The sequence below is a fragment of the Natrix helvetica genome (assembly GCF_964273705.1).
Source record: "Natrix helvetica genome assembly, chromosome: 4".
NCBI lineage: Eukaryota > Metazoa > Chordata > Lepidosauria > Squamata > Natricidae > Natrix > Natrix helvetica.
Window position 1 is genome coordinate 71,200,465 of NC_138550.1, and position 17,544 is coordinate 71,218,008.

A 17,544-nucleotide genomic window follows, 5' to 3' on the forward strand; every position below is an offset into this window, starting at 1 on the left:
AGAAGTATAAAGCAACTAGAGGTAATAAGTCAGGATCAGCAATACTCACTTAATACAATACCAAAAATACAACAAGAAGACAACTAATATTCAGTGATAATTTTCAGGACGTATAGAGAAAAGGGAAGACACATCTTTTGTTTTTTAAAGAAGAAATCTACACTATCTTTGTGGCAAGTAGATGCTTGCACAAATAAGCACTCAAATCAGCAAAGAAATGAAATGCATATGTCAGTATAATATACACACACACACACACACACACACACACACACGATTAGGAGAAAGTTGATATATCACACTATGTTTCCTGGCATGGGCACATTAATAGCAGGCATGCTGAATCAGTTGCTTTTCGCTCCATTAGAGAGACTGCTTTGCTATCCAAACCCAGGCTCTCATCTGACCTAAACGCCAGGACAGTTGAAGCAAGCAGCATCAGTTTCATTCTAGAACTAGGAACCTTAAAAAGCAGACCTGTTGAAATGTTATTATTTGTCCATTATAAAACACTTTTCCAGTTAATAAATTGGAACTAAATGTTTTGACCTATGTAGAACTGAAAGTGATGAGAAGCTGAAAGATTATTTTCCCCCTGGAGTATACTGTTGCACGAATAGTGTTGCATTTCTAGGTTGATCTTTTCCTGGATGAATTGAAATAGTCTTTGACTGTCTTTTCAATATCAGGAATTGCATAGGTCTGAGCAGCAAACACTCCAGTACAACTCCCCACCAAAAAGCCTATGATTGCAGAAGATCTTAGTTTGGCTACAACAAATCCAGCAAGAAATCCTTTGACAAATGGAGAGGCCAGCCAAGAACCATCCTGTTGAAAAAAGAAAAAGATAAGGTCTCTGAGCAAAACTAAAATTCACATATTTTCTCTAGAATTCAAAGCTAATATATTGTTACTAATTAAACATGCAGTATAACAATTCCAGTTGCAGACAACCACCAATTGAGGTATTAAACAACTAATAAATAATGTTTAAATCGCATGCAGTGGACCTAACTATTGACTTTTAGGAGACAAATATAATTACAAGATTTCCATATATAAGAATTTAGAAGCTTGGATTCATTTTCTTATTATTGAAACAAGACAATTTATTTGCTGTATAATTGGCCTTCAGACATGCCTTTTGGATCACAAATATCTCCAGAATCTGGATTATTGATTATTAGTAGAAACTGGTATACTCCTCTTTCATTTGGTATTGTTCATGTGATATTGTGGAGAAATTGCAGAAACCTTTTTTTGTGGCTTCAATAAAAGAGTTAGAACTTTCTAGTCCCAACCTATTTGTCTTGAATTGAAAACAAATTGGACAATTGATCTTATCTCATGATGTCCTTTTATTTTTCTATATTTCAAAACCTTAATTAAATTTTAATAAGCAAAACTTAATTGGGCTATTTCTGATAGAGATCAAGAAGTTTCCTATTTATATTTGAATCAAACATTATCCACTGCATTAATAATGTATTAATGGATAAATCATAATATTCATTCTTTATATAGCCCTAAAACCATGAACACTAGCTGGGTGACCTTGGGACAAAACTCATCTCATAGGGTTGTTGTTGTGGGGGTAGTGCATTAACAGATAAACTATACTATACAGTAAACTCTCAATTTAAAGGAATTGAAGGGCTGTCCAGTACAGCTGAATCTCCATTTTTATTTTGGGAGTGAGTAAGTGGGTGGTGATAGTATGTTTATTATGGTTTACAAATTATGATGTTTGTTTTTGATGGACTATTAACAGGATGTTAATCAGCAAATCATACTTGGTTGACATTTATAATTAAGCTTCCTGTAGCAAATGAAAGGCATTTACTGGGAAAACAAAGAAACTCAATTCTTACCTGCCCCACTCCAGCCTGTACTTCATTTTCAACTTTTCGTTTCAAACTTTCCAACTGATCCTTCAAAAAAGCAAGATCTTTCAATTTTGGCAGAGAATCCTATATATTGGAAACAAAAAAGGACATTCCAAATTGCATGCACAGTATGTTTGTTCCAGAAAGCAAAGAACTGAGGTCCACAGTAGTCCAGCAATTCCAAGAATTTTGCTAAAGTCTAATCTGTGTGAATCTATCACTATTACTACATCAGGAAGGTACTGGGTCTTTTTTTAAATGTGTCTGACTTCTCCGAGAGCATAAGATCAAAAACAATACCATACATTCATGTAACACAATTTAATTGTATGCTTTTCAGAGCAGGAAATAGGAATTCATTAGTGGACTATTTTTTGAATATTAATTACCAGCAGCAGCAGGCAACTTTTGTTTACCAAGGTTTGCATCATGTATATAACCAGGTCTTAGGGTTAGATACCTATATTCAGACAGTTTAACACAGGCACTTCCATTAACTACGTTATGTCTCAACTTCCAACTAACATCCTACCTATTCATAGTTCAAAGACGGAGGTTCGAACTACTTAGGAGAAATAGGAATATGCTGCTTCCATCAAAGCATGCCTAGCTTGGGGGGGGGGGATCATCTTATTATTCTATTCTGCAGGATTTATCCCTTCATCAAAATGATGAAAACAAAGCACATTGTAAGCTATGTCTCTTTTGTACAGGAGTACATACATAGGTACATACGATAGAAATAAAGCTTGCATTGCCGTGATGCAATATTGCTTTTGAAATCGGTCCCCCATTGAATCCCATGCACACCTGCTGGGAGAAGGGGAGAGAATCTGTATTAGGTTACATAGACAGCTACATAGACTGAGACCATGATAGTGATGCAACGTAAATTAAATTAAAGATTGCATGTAGATGGATAATCTAGACTGAAAGCAGTACAGTATTTCCAAAACCACCATCAAATTATAAATATTATTACATCATTGATTCTGTACTTCATGGAACTATGACACAAAATATGGATTCTCTGGAGAAATTCTAATGAATTCCTTGAATTTTAATATGGGGGTTCCAAAAAATCCATTCTCAAATCCATATACAAAATCAAAACCAAAGGAATAACAGATTCCAAACATTTTAAAATATGATTTTTGTTTTTATTCTTCTGTATCTTGTTCCTATCTGTTTATTGTAGTCACTATATTGGGAGCCGTTTTCCGGCAGTGAATCACCACCAAATTTAAGGAATGAACAAAATTTTAGATGGTGCAAAAATAAATAATTTGGGCATAGTTTCTCACGAATCATGTGAATTAATGCAGAGAATGGCTCAGCTCTATCTGTGATATGGAGTTCGATAGCCGGTTTGGGAAGGTATCTAAACAACGCGAATCCCCAAAGTTGATTTCTTGGTATTTGATTTTTCACGGACTACCCGATTCGGGTCCAAAGCCAGATGTCTAACAAAATACGACAAATTGTAGATTGACCAATGCAGCTGCCCATCTATGCCGATGCCACCTTGGAGGACGAGGGAAGAAAGAACGAGTGCAAGTGAAAATCCGGAGCCAACAAGACGCTTCCACACGAGCGCGCCTACCTTATCGTCCGCCATTTTAACCGGAAATTGTTCAGCTTTCTTCTGCATATGCGCAGAAGAGAGTGCCACGCTTGTGGATTCGGCATGTGAAGGCTTAGTTTGGAATTTGGTTATGAAAATGAGTGGGGAAGTCCCGATTTTAATATAGTTGTCAATGTCCATACAAACGCAAAAGCCGACAGTCGATGCTGCGTTAAAGTCAGACTATCTTAATTGGTAGAGGATGTTTGAAATGTAGTGCAACAAAGCGGTTTAAAAACCAGATGAATCAAATACCCAAGGGGTTGGAATAGGCACTTTTGTAATTGAAATAAACATGTGTCCCAAGTCTTTTAGCATTATTCGTTTACCGACTTTTAATAATCCCAAAGTCATTCGGAAGAGACCAGAGTATCAGTTTTCAAGTTAATCAAGCCAATCGAGTTCATAGAAAACTTAAGGACTGACTGGCTAAGATACAAATCTTCTGCGGTTGTTCTTGCATTTAAATCCCCATCTTCTTCTCGAGAACTGGGGAGTGTAGAGGACTCCCACCCCCCATGACGACTCCTTTCATTCTGTCTTACTCTCTCCCCAAAGCATCATCAACATTCTTCTACTAATGTACTTTTTCAGTTCCGCTTTTTCATTCGGGTGCTCAAGGCGGCGGCACCTAGCGTTCCCTCTGTTATTTTTCCCCACCACAACCCCGTAATTGAGGTGGGGCCAAGACTTCCCCAAATATATCCAATGAGTGTCGGTGGACTGGAATTGCTCTGAGTTCAACACCTTCACTGCTCCACCAGACCGTTCTGTCCGATTTGGGTGTGATTTCAAGTGGCATTAGCGTAACCATCAAATGACAACAGGAAGATCAGCGTTTGGTTCAGCAGATCAGCCTTTTACTTTCTTTCCCCACCTCGGATTGTTGCAAGCCGAAGGGTTGGAAGAAATCAATGCGCCCTCTCGCCTCGCGCCTAAGTGGTGCTGCCAGCTTGGGCTTCCTTCATGGAAAAAGAAGTCCCACTGAACTCAGCCCGGCTCGAGCTACATTGCATGCTGGCATCATCACCCTCAACCCCCTCAGCCCCTCCTTCTCTCCTTGGCTCGACTCGGCTCGGCTCCGCCCACCGAGGCCAAACTCGACGTCACCCTCTGCCGCACCATCGCTGCTACCTCCCTTCCTGCCGGGTTGCACAACATCTTGCCTCCGGAGCGAGCGAGGCAGCTATGCTGGGCAAGGACTACATGCTGGCCATCATCCTGGTCAACTGCGATGGTGAGAGTAGCAGCCGCAGGACCGGCGCGGCGGGAGAGAAGGGAGGGGAGAGCCCCTATGTGGGAGGAGGGACGGGCGGCCTCATGTGGGACAGGGTGGGAGCAACCTCGGACTCGCTGGCCACACGGCCGGCCAAGACCTAAGAAAGCAGTGGCCTGGGAAGCATTGGGTGCGTTTCGATTGACTTCCCCACTAGAACATGAGTGTGCGCGTCTGGGTTTTGGAAAGTACGTCAGGACTGCCTTTCCTCATTGGAGAGTGGGCAGAGGGTCTGATGGGGCCATTCCTATCTGGCTACCCTCGTGCACTCATCCTGGACCGGGGCATCAGCCGCTGGGCTCATGTCGGCGTCCAGGTGGGAATGGCATGACATGAAAAAGACGGGGCTTCAATCTTTCCTCTTTTAGCAGATTATGACGTTGCCTCAATGCGCCATGTACCCTGCCTTTTTTTATTAAACGCAAGTGGCTACCTTTGCCGCCTGCTGGTCGGGGAGAAAGATGCTTAGGTCTTGTCCCATATCAATGTGAAGACACTCATAACTGGTTTCCATGGTGAAAGAAAGCGGGGATAACGGGAAGGCAGCTTTGAAAAATCCATTTCCTGTAATGTGCAGTTTTACCGGGTTCGTCTTTTTTTGGACCAACCTTTTCGGCGACCTATTTTTAGACAGCTTTCCGTGGTGCTGAAAAGAGAGGGTAGGAAAATAAGTTTATCCATTTCCCTGGTTCCTCAGCAGTGTTACCTTTTCCCTTAATGTTTTTCTCGTTTTTACTTTTTTTTTTTGCATATTCAGAATAGAAATAAATATGAAAATGCTGTATCTTCAATAAAGGTCTTAAAATCCTGATTATTTTTCCATAGTCCACTTTAATATCTCGCCCTCTGCAGTACGGGGGGGGAGGGGGAGGTACAATTATGTCCCTTTGACAAAATGAGTCTGCACCTGTGACCCAGAAGAACATGAGCCTCTAGTCCATATGTTTCCTCAGTGGGCTTTCTTCAGCAACTTGTACCTTAGAGTCATAATTCCACTTGCTAATAGATCAGAAAATAATTTTATTTGTTTTTTATAGTTGGACAAGGACCCTAAGAATTCAGGAAAGAAAAAGAATTTATTTAGCTTCCGTTGCTTTATGTACCAAATTAGTCCCCTAATTTTAGGATTTCATAAATATCAATATTTTAGAGCCTTCTATCTTGTTTTATGTATTTTTCTTGTTTTTTTCATCTTTTTTAAAAATATTTTATTTTTTTAATTAAACAAAAAACACACACAAAAACATTCTTCAATACATCTTCCAGAAAGCATGTCGATTGGTTGCATATAAATTTCATGCGTTACTACAATCATTCTTTATATTTCATTCATATTGAATTGTACATTTTAAATCAAAAATCTTTATACCATCAATATAGCATCATTCTCATTTAACTATATTTGTTTAAACATGCTTTTGTCTAGAATCATTTATATTTATATTATGATAAATCTAGACAAAAATTTATTACTAGAATTTATAAGTACCCAGGAGAGATTACATCTTTATAACAAAATCTAAACAAAAAAATATATTAGTAAAATTAGTAAATCTTTTCCCCAGGTCCCATATTATAGTTTATATCCAAATTGTTTTTACCAGTTAGAGTTATTATTTCATTATTATTGTCATGATGGGTTATCTGTTAACGAATAAACATTTTAAAAACAAAAACATTCTATAAGCATCTACAACGTTCTACTTATTAATCACCAAAAATTAACTAAGTTTTTATTTTTATTATTTTTTTCCCATTCAATTATATTTTATTTGGGTTTCACCATTCTTAACTTTCTTATTTTACCCATAACTATTATTTTTAAGTTTTGTTACATTCCTTCATTGATTCTTGTTTCTTTCCTCCATCCACCTATACCAGTGGTCGGCAAGCCGCAGCTCGCGAGCCACATGTGGCTCTTTACACATTTTAATGCGGCTCTTCTGTGTGCCGGGCGCCCGCTCCCCTCCCTCCTCTCGGGCACTTCAAAACAAGCGCCCCTTTCCCTTTTTTCTTTTCGACCCACAATGATTAGGGAGGATCCTGAAGTCGGACGGGGACGAGAAGTGAGGAGGCAGAAAAAGAAATGGAGGCTAAGGAGCTTCCCCCCGCCCCCTCCCAGCAAAAATCTAACCAGGGAGCCGGGCGGGCAGTAGCAAATTAGCAGATCACGCCGCGTGGGCAGTAGCAAATTAACCGATCACACCGCCTGATCGGCTAATTTGCTACTGCCCACCCGGCTCCCCGGTTAGATCTTTGCTGGGAGGGGGCGGGGGGGAAGCTCCTTAGCCTCCGTTTCTTTTTCTCCCTCCTCGCTTCTTGGGGCTCCACCAATGGGGGAGCAAGGCCCGCCCAGCGCCAGGCTTTGGGCTAACACAGAGGTCTGCAAAGTTGGCTGTTTTAAGACTGGTGGACTTCAATTCTCAGAATTCTGGGAGTTGAAGTCCACCAGTCTTAAGAGCCAATTTTGCAGATCCCTGGGCTAATATGATTGATGCCCTTGGTGGACTTCAATTCTCAGAATTCTGGGAGTTGAAGTCCACAAGTCTTCAAGCTGTCAGGTTTGAAGACCCCTTGGGGTTTTTTTCCTAAAGGGTTAGGGATGCAAGGATCTTGTAACTTGACAGCTTTAAGACTTGCATGCTTCAAATGCCAGAGTTTATTGAAACTAAAAACAGTGTACCATCCTATGTATTTTCGGTTTTAAAAATGTCGCTCTCAAAATAAATTTCAATCGTGGTTTTGGCGAGATTTGGCTCAGTTGAAAAAAAAGGTTGCCCACCACTGACCTATACCATTTATCTCATATCTGGTAGAATTCTGATTCTTTTCCCTGAATTTCTTTAGTTAGTTTGTCCATTTCGGCACAGTCCATAACCTTTCTTATTATTTCATCTTCACTTGGAGTTAGTTTGTTTTTCCATTTCTGGGCATAGGCAATCCTTGCCACCATTATTATATGTAGTCTTAAATACTGGATTTCTTTTTTGTATTTCGCAGACATTATTCCTAATAAGATTATTTCCAGTTTCCATTCTATTTTAACTCCCGTTATTGCCTCCAGCCAATTTTTGATCTTTTTCCAAAACTTTTTAGTCTCCTCACAGGTCCACCATAAATGGTAATACGTTCCGTGTATCGATTCGCATTTCCAACATTTTGGAGAGGTATTTGATGATATTTTAGCTAACCTTGTTGGTGCCAGGTGCCACCTATAAAACATTTTGTACTGGTTTTCCTTGTATGCAACTGAGAGTGTCATTTTTAAGTTTGTTCCCCAAAATTTTTCCCATTTGTCTAATTCAATATTATATCCAAAGTTCTGCGCCCATTTTATCATTTGTTCTTTCACAATTTCCTCTCCCATTTTATACTTCAGGAGAAATTTATATATTCTCCCTATCATTTTTCTATCTGGGCTTTGAATGATTTTATCCAATTCATGTGGTTCTGTTTCAATGTCATATAATTTGGTATCTTTATTGTATTTAGTTTTGATTTGAAGGTAAGTTAGCCAGTCAACTTTCATGTTCTGTTCTGCCAATTCTTCAATTGTTTTTAAGTTTCCCTGTCTATCAATTAAGTCTCTATATCTTAGCATTTTGTTCAAATCTATAAAATTTGGGTGAGTCGTCCTTTCTGTCGGTGATAGCCAATTTGGAATTTTCACATAGTGGGTTTTTTTAAATTTTGAGCCATTTTTGCAATAACGCTCTTCTAATTAAATGATTTTGAAAATATTTGTGCGTTTTATTTTTATCATCCCATAGGAATGTGTGCCAGCCTTCTTGCAAATCATGGCCTTCCAAAGTCAAAATACTTTTATTCTTTAGCTCTATCCAATCCTTCACCCATGTTATTGATACTGCCGATGCGTATAGATCCCAATTTGGTAATGCTAAACCTCCCCTCTCCTTGCTGTCTTGCATTGACTTTAGTTTAATCCTTGCTTTTCGTCCCTGCCAAATAAACCTAGCGGTTATTTTGTTTAATTCTTGAAAGAATTTTTTACCCGGATTAATAGGTGCGGCTTGCAACAGGAATAAGATTCTTGGTAGAATATTCATTTTAATTGTTGCTATATGTCCCATGAGTGATAGTTGAATATTTTTCCAATTTTCTAACTCTTTATTTGTATCACTAATTTATTATAGTTATCATCTTTAATTGTGGAACATTTTGCCGACACCCAGATCCCCAAGTATTTCACTTTCTTAGTTATTTGCATTCTGGTTGTTACTTCCAATTCCTCTTCTTGCTTTTTTGTCATGTTCTTGGTTATCATTTTTGTTTTGTTTTTATTGATCTTTAATCCTGCCACTTCGCCATATTCTTCTAATTTTGGGAATTAATTTCCGACTGGATTCTAATGGGTCCTCTAGTACAAATACTAGGTCATCGGCATAGGCTTGGGCCTTTATATTCTTCATTTTTGAGTCTTAAACCTTTTATTCCCTGGTCCTTCCGAATTTCATTTAATAAAATTTCCAAAGTCAATATAAACAGCAAAGGAGAGAGGGGGCATCCCTGTCTGACTCTTTTTTTTATTTCGATCTTCTCTGTTAATTCTCCATTCATCAGAACTTTGGCTGTCTGATTGTTATAAAATCCTTCTATCATTTTTATAAATTTTCCACCAAATTTCATCTCATCCAATATTGTTATTATAAATTTCCAGATTATGTTGTCAAATGCTTTTTGTGCATCAAGGAAAACCAGTACCATTTGTTTTCCTGGATGCGCCTCGTAGTACTCTATTATATCTAGGATGATTCTCGTATTATTTCTAATGTGTCTGTGAGGTAAAAATCCATTTTGGTCTGAGTGTATTCGTTCATTTAAAACCTGTTTGATTCTTCCTGCCATAATTGCTGCAAATATTTTATAATCGGAGTTTAGTAATGAAATTGGCCTGTAGTTTTGAATTTCTTGTAGGCTGGTTTCTTCTTCTGGGATTAGCGATATTATTGCTTCTGTCCATGATTCCGGTATCTTGTCTTTTCCTAAAACTTCATTAAACATTTCCACCCCTAACTCTTCCAATATTATTTTATTATATTTGTATAGCTCCACCGGTATTCCATCTGGTCCTGGTGTTTTATTATTTTTCTGGTTTTTCAAGACTAGTTCCACTTCAGCTAACGTTATTGGCCTGTTTATCGCCTCCCTTTGCTCTTTTGAGATTGGTGTTATCTTTGCTGTGTTTAAATAATGCTTTATTTTGTTTTCCTCCATACTATCTTGTGCGTATAGTTTTGTGAAGTATTTATGAATAATTTTCTTCTTTTCTTCTGCTTTGTATTGAATTCTTCTCTCATCATCCTTTTTTCTCTTTCATTCTTCAGTCTGTATGCCAGCCATCCTCCAGGTTTATTGGCTTGTTCAAAGTAATTTTGTCTGGCTGCTTTAATTTTCTGCGCTAAATCCTTTTGATTTATTAAATTGAGCTTATATTTGATTATCTCTCTTTTTTCTTTTTTAATTTTATTCTTTGGGTCTTTCTGGAGTTCATCTTCGGTTTCCATAAGTTCCTTTTGCATACATTCTTGTTGCTCTTTTTGTTTTCTGGTTTTCCTCGCCATATAGCCGATCGTAAGTCCTCTTGTGTATGCTTTCATAGTGTCCCAGAGATTTTGAATTGAGGTATCTTCTTTTTTATTTATTCTAAAAAATGGTTTTAGTTCTTTCTCCAGCATTTGAGTGTATTCTATTTCGTTTATAATATTTGAATTCATCATCCATCTTTTTCTTCTTCTTTGACCTTTCCATCTTAATTTTATTAGATTGTGATCTGCCCACTCATTTGCTTCTATTTCAATTTCATCTACTTGATTGCATAGACCAGATGAAATCCAAGCCATGTCAATTCTTGATAGTGACTGATGGGGGTTCGAATAAAAGGTATATTGCTTTCTTGTTTTGTGCCTTTCTCTCCAAATATCATGTAATTTATATTCCATTGCCATCTCAAAAAAGGCTTTGGGTAGCGTATTTTTTTTTTTGTTTTATTTTTCTTTTTGCTTTCATAGTCCATTTTTTAATCCACTATTGCATTATAATCCCCAATTAAGCAAATATTTTCATATTCTAATTTGTTTATTTTGTTGTGTAGTTTCCTATAGAATTCCTCTTGTTTCTGATTTGGTGCATATATGACTTAATAATATCGGTTTTTCTGTTGTCTCTAATTCAATCATTAGTATCCTGCCTTCTTCATCAGAGTAGACTTCTTTGGAATTTATTTTTTCCTTTATATAGGTTGCTATCCCTCTTTTTTTTTCTGCTAGTGCTGTGTATAATTTCCCTAGTTTTTTGTTTTCCAATAAATTCTTATGCTCCCTTTTAATATGCACTTCCTGTATGCAGATTATATCTACCTTCAGTTTCTTAAGTTTGTTAAACATCTGCGCTCTTTTTTTTGGGGGGGGGGGTGCATTCAGTCCATTCAAGTTTGTTGAGATAATTGTTATTTCCTGGTCCGTCTTTAGATGGGTTTTTTTTTGTTGTTGTTGCTTCTAGTTTGTATCTGACTTTTCCCTCTCGCACCCTCCTTTTCTGCTCTCTCTCTTTCTTGCCTCTGTTCTTCTTTCCTGTTTCTTTCTTTGTCTTCTGATGTTTCTTCCTCTTGGCCTCGACTTCCACTTTCTAGGTCCTCTTTACTTCCTTGTTCTTCTTCCCCTGTGCAGTATTTCTCATAGAATTCCTGCGCTTCTTCTATATTTTCTATCTTATACCTTTTTCCTTGCCAAGACACCAGTACCCCTTCTGGTATCAACCATCTGTACATTATTCTGTTTTTATTTAACTGGTTTGTTAAAAATTGGTGTTGTCTACGTTGTTCACGAATTCTCCGTGGGATCTGTTTAAGCGTGATCAACTCTTTTCCCTGATATGTAATCGTCCCTTCTCTGGTTTTTTTGTATACTTCATCTCTGGTTGGGTTTTTTTTTTGGCAAATCTTACATGCACTTCTCTCAGGAGCCTGTGTCTTCTGGCGTAATTAGTATGCACTTGGTAAGCTTCATCAATATCCCCTCTCAACTCTTGTTCTTTTCTCTGTAAAATTTCAGTGAAGATTTCATTCATTTTTCCTTTCAGGTCTTCCTCCTTCTCTTCCGGTATGTTTTGGAATCTTAAATAGAATGCAGTTCTTTCATTTTCAAGTCGAATTATTGATAACTCTAGTTCTTTATTCACTTGTCTATATTCTAGCTCCATTTTTTCCATCTTCTGATCTGTTTGTTCTATTTTTGTTTCGATGTTCTGGATTTTCTGTTCATTGATTGCTAAGCCCTTCTGTATCTTTTCAATTTTGTCATCCACAGTTTTAATATTTCCTTTCAGTTCTCGCATTTCATTTTTCATTTCTTCATGATTCCTCCTTGTCTCTTCATGATTTGTAGCTGTCACTTCTTGGTTTTTTATAAGTGTCTCTTGTATCATTTGAAGCATTAATTGCATACTTTGCATTGTTGGTGCTGGTCCTGTTGTTTCTGCCATCTTTCCGCCTTTCTCCAGTCCCAATGCGCTCTCAATTGATCTTTGATTTGAGGAGGGGGGTGTTGCCGAAGACATATTAGGTGTGGTTTTTTAAATTAACTTTCCTGAAGTTGCCATTCTTATCCCCCTATTTATCCTTGTCCACAATTGCATATAAGTTCTACTTTACTTCTACTATATCAGCAATATCAATGTTATCGATCTTATCAATAATTATATATCTCAGTATTTAGCAATAATTAACCTTCCTTAATATCACGTTTCAATATCTACACATTCTTATGTATTCTTCCATTCTATTTTGATCCTTAATTATCATATATCTTAGAATTATATATCACACAGTTATCTTATACAAATAGATGTCTCTCAATTGTATCAGTTATAAGGGTAATAAGTAATAAGTTTCTCTCTATACATATATATCAGCTTATGTCACCTTCAGACCACAGGGTTCAGATTTTGATCCACTAGGTGTCACCCTCTGTTCAGTATCACTGTTAGTGTCAATCAGTTAATGCAACAAGTCCAGCGACATAGGAAAATAGGGGTGGGTGGGTGGGTAATGAAGCCCTCTAATCGTTCCAAAAGAGCAAGAAGAAAAAAGTCAACAAGTCAACAACCAACCCGAATGTTGAACAAACCTTCTGTACTTTACACGTCTTCTCAACAGTTACTATGTCCTACTCCTGTTATCCATGCCGGGTTTTTGTTCTCCCTCTGGCCAATTTAGTTCAAGTTATTTACACCGTCAATTCAAGGTCAGTAATTCTGCTCTCACAGCTTTTCGGCAAAAGTCTGAAAAATCTCCTTCTCAGAGCCTCCTTCTTTCCAGCTCACCCTTTGTGCCAGTTATGCGTTGTTTCCCTCTTCTTTGGGTTGTCCATAATAGTAACAGATATCTCAATTTCAACTGCTTTCTCTCTTTGCTTCCTTCTTATGCGGTCGCCATTGCTCCGGTCCTGACAAAGTGGCAGGATGATTCCTCGTCCGTTTAGTGGGTTTCTCCTGCCACTGGGAGGATTTGCCTTATCACCCCAGCGTCTTCAGAGTTTCCCCCTTAATCTGTTGGTCCCTCCAGGATCCACAGCACTCAAAAATGAGCCCAAACGAAGAAGTTAGAGTTAGAGGTCAGGAGAGCTCCTGTTCCTCAACTCCAAGCATGCTGACGTCACCACAGGAAGTCTCTTGTTTTATGTTTTATACCTTCTGTTATTTATCATATATTTCATAGATCATGATATGGTTCACACACTTAGTAGCATGCTTAGTATACTTAGCATGTAAGTATTTTATTCATAAAATAATGTTATAATTTAGTTAACTAGCTTTAGTTATTTTACTGTTTGTATTTATAGTGTTTCATTCTCTGAACCACTTAATATAATTTAACTTCTAGAAAATGTTTTGTATTTTACTCTGAGCCTTGCAATTTCTTACATTTGTATGAAATTCTGGTCAGTAACTGTAATGATGCTACTATTATTTGGCTAATCTTGATAAATTATAGAAGGCTGGACCTGGTGGTGGTTGGATGGGAGACCATTAGGAAATTAATACAATACAATAATACAATAGTAGAGTTGGAAGGGACCTTGGAGGTCTTCTAGTCCAACCCCCTGCCTAGGCAGGAAACCCTATACCGTTTCAGACAAATAGCGATCCAACATCTTCTTAAAGACTTCCAGTGTTGGGACATTCACAACTTCTGGAGGCAAGCTGTTCCACTGATTAATTGTTCTAACTGTCAGGAAATTTCTCCTCAGTTCTAAGTTGCTTCTCTCCTTGATTAGTTTCCACCCATTGCTTCTTGTTCTACCCTCAGGTGCCTTGGAGAATAGTTTGACTCCTTCTTCTTTGTGGCAACCCCTGAGATATTGGAACAATGCTATCGTGTCTCCCCTAGTCCTTCTTTCTCTTAAGCTAAACATACCCAGTTCCTGCAACCGTTCTTCGTATGTTTTAGTCTCCAGTCCCCTAATCATCTTTGTTGCTCTTCTCTGCACTCTTTCTAGAGTCTCCACATCTTTTTTACATCGTGGCGACCAGAACTGAATGCAGAATTCAGAATTCAGAATTCTGCATTTGCATCAGAATGCAAAATTACAGAACACTGGGCTAAACTGGGAAGTTAAAAAAGACATCCTGAAAAAAGACACAGTTAAAAGCACTCCCTTATGAATGAAAACCACTTTGATATGTTCATGCAGGGAACTGAGCTTAGCTTGGAGAAGACTGTACTTCTAAGTTCCTGACAACATGAAAGTACTCGAAGACAGCTACTGGAATTATATCACCCCTAATCCTTCTCTTCGATAAGCTAGACATACCTAGTTCCCTTAACCGCTCATCATACAATTTAGCTTTAATCCTTATCATCTTTTTTGTTCTTCTCTGCACAATTTCTAAGGTCTCCACATTTTTTTTACATTGCGGTGGCCAGAACTGGATGCAATATTCCAGGTATGGTTTTACCAGTTCAGTAGAGAGCAGTACGATTACTTCTCCTTATCTGGGTGCTCTCCCTCTGTTAATATGTTCTAGGACTGCATTGGCTTTTCTGGCAGCTGCAGCACATTGCTGGCTCTTACTTAAGTGGTTGTCCACTAGTTACTACTATTGAGCCAGGTAGCGCCTATTCTATATCCATGTATTTGATTTTTATTGGCTAATGCAGGACCTTACTTTTCTCACTTTGTTGGATAGGGCCCAATGCTCAAATCTGTCAAGATCCTTCTGAATTGTGAGCCTGTCTTCTAAAGTACAGGTAATCCTTGACTTACAACAGTTCATTTAGTGACCGTTCAAAGTTACAGTGGCACTGATAAGAGATTTATGACCATTTTTCACGCTTACAACCATTGTACCATCCCTGTTCTGACCTCCCTCCACGCCTGTGAATAAACCAGAACACAAGCTTGACTGTTTGCCACTATTTAATTACTGAGATAATGAATCCTTTGGCTGAGGGCCCAAACAACTCACATTCAATAGATTAACTCTGCAGCAACCCAGATAAATCAAATGAAGCCACGCAGATAGTCCAAACGAACAGACACGGCTAGAATTCACAGATAGATTTTCTTAACTACTAATTCGAATGGTTGTTTCCTGCAAATGTCTTATAATCTCTCTTGGGAGGGGCCAATCCACAACCACCTGTGCTTAATCATCTTCTGTGCGTATGCCTACGGAATTGCTGCTTCCATTTCTCAGCCCTTCTCAATCTAGCATCAGGGACGAACACCTTTGATCCTCCCCACTGCTCCATTCATCAGGTGCCTCCTGGTAGCCAACCAGCCTCTCTGGTCCCTGTTCTGAGTCTGAACCCTGCTCAGGGTCTTCCACATCATCCAGGGCAGACTCATATGGTTCCTCGCTATCCGAGTCCATCAGCAGTTCAACCAGATCCTGCTGGGCCACAACACATCCCCATGGCCACATGATCAAAATTCAGACACTTGGCAACTGACTCATATTTATGAAGGTTGCAGTGCCTCTGGGGGTGGTGGTCACGTGATCCCCTTTTATGACCTTCTGACAAGCAAAGTCAATGGTGAAACCAGATTCATTTAACAACAGTTTGACTAATTTAACAATTGCAGCAATTTGCTTAACAACCGTGACAAGAAAGGTCATAAAATGAGGCACACTCACTTAACAAATGCTTCACTTAGCAACAGTAATTTTGGGCTCAGTTGTGGTCGTAAATCGAGCACTACCTGTATTTGCAATTCCCCAAACTTGGTGTTGTCTGAAAATCTGATGAGTTCTTATTCTGTGAAAAGAATGGTCCTAATAGAGTCTAGAGGTACTCCACAGAATGCCTCTCTCCATGTAGATATAGTTCCATTGATGACTACATGTTGAGTGCGATTGGCCAGTCAGTTATGAATGCATCTGGTGGTGATGCTGTCTATTCCATCTTGCTTTAGCTTATCAAGAAGTAGAGTATGGCCTGCTTTGTCAAATGCCTTATTGAAATCCAAGTAAACTGTGTCCACATCATTTCCCTGATCCACTAATTTAGTCATTTTGTTAAGGAATGCAATAAGTTTCATCTGGCATTATCTATTTTTAACAAACCTATGTTGTCTTCTAGTACGGGTAGTCCTCGACTTACCACTACAATTGAGCCCAATTTTTTTGTTGCTAAGACACAGTGGCGCAGTGGTTAGAGTGCAGTACTGCAGACTACTTCTGCTGACTGCTGGCTGCCTGCAATTTGGCATATCAAATCTCACCAGGCTCAAGGTGGACTCAGCCTTCCATCCTTCCAAGGTCAGTTAAATGAGGCCCTAGATTGTTGGGGACAATATGCTGACCGCTTAGAGAGGGCTGTAAAACACTGTGAAGCAGTATGTAAGTCTAAGTGCTATTGTTAAGTGAGGCATTTGTTAAGTGATTTTTGCCCCATTTTACAACTTTTCTTGCTACATCTGTTAAGTGAATCACTGCAGTTGTTAATTTAGTAACACAGTTGTTAAGTGAATCTGGCTTTCCTTTTGACTTTGGTTGTCAGAAGGTTGCAAAGAACACAGGAAACATCATTAATATGGGTCAATTGGCAAGCACCTGAATTTTAATCATGACTATGGATATGCTGCATCAGTCATAAGTGTGAAAAACTTTTTTCCTAAGTCACTTTTTTTCAGTGCTGTTGAACATTGAACAGTCACTACCCACATTATCATAAGTTGAGTACTACCCATAATTGCTTTTCTGGTGTCTAGTTACTTGCAAATCTACTGCCTGATTATCCTTTCCAGGACTTTCCCAGGTATTGATATCAGGCTGATTGGTCTGTAATTTCCTTAATCATTTTTCCCTTTTTTGAAGATGGGATTAACATTTGCTTTCCCCCACAGTTCTCTGGTAGTTTCCTAATGCTCCATGATGTTTGAAAAATATGGGCCAGGGGTTCTGATATCACATCTGCCAGCTCTTTCAGAACCATGGGATGTAATCCATCTGATCCTGATGATTTAAATTCATCTTTATTGGATAGGTGTGCTCTTACCATTTTCTTGCATATTTTGACTTACATTCATATTCTATTTACTACTTTACTTAAATGAATAATTTCATTTAAGTGCAAATAAATGTATTTAAAATTACAATCTATGCATGTTTATGCGGGTATATCTTAAGGTTTGTTGTGTGAAATAAACTTTGTATCGAGAAATAAGGCTGGGATGTAGTAATACATAGTTTTACATTAATTTTTTTCCTAGGCACTCAATGCCTTTATTCCTTTT

The 17,544-nt window shown here is 38.3% G+C and overlaps 2 protein-coding genes across 4 annotated transcripts in view; one reads left to right on the top strand and one right to left on the bottom strand.

The window, feature by feature from the left end:
• Positions 1-630: 630 nt before the first annotated feature.
• Positions 631-3,526, bottom strand: LOC309390958 (SLC35A4 upstream microprotein; the record flags this gene model as incomplete). 2 transcript variants are annotated; one of them, XM_081950908.1, is made up of 4 exons in its annotated part: positions 3,490-3,526; positions 2,622-2,696; positions 1,872-1,970; positions 631-828 (listed from the first exon to the last, which is right to left on the bottom strand). In XM_081950908.1, the coding sequence occupies exons 1-4, from the start codon at positions 3,502-3,504 to the stop codon at positions 631-633; spliced, it is 387 nt and encodes a 128-aa protein (XP_081807034.1). In that variant the 5' UTR covers positions 3,505-3,526. The 2 variants fall into 2 exon arrangements, with proteins under 2 accessions (XP_081807034.1, XP_081807035.1); XM_081950909.1 differs by lacking the exon at positions 2,622-2,696 and having other exon boundaries at positions 3,490-3,512.
• A 587-nt stretch (positions 3,527-4,113) lies between these two features.
• APBB3 (amyloid beta precursor protein binding family B member 3) overlaps positions 4,114-17,544 on the top strand; it is a 65,940-nt gene continuing 52,509 nt past the window's right edge. Inside the window, exon 1 of one of the 2 annotated variants that reach the window (XM_081950068.1) lies at positions 4,114-4,747. In XM_081950068.1, coding sequence (XP_081806194.1) covers positions 4,477-4,747 — 271 coding nt within the window. In that variant the 5' untranslated portion in view covers positions 4,114-4,476. The remainder of the gene's footprint in view (positions 4,748-17,544) is intronic. The other variant, XM_081950067.1, reaches the window with a different exon arrangement.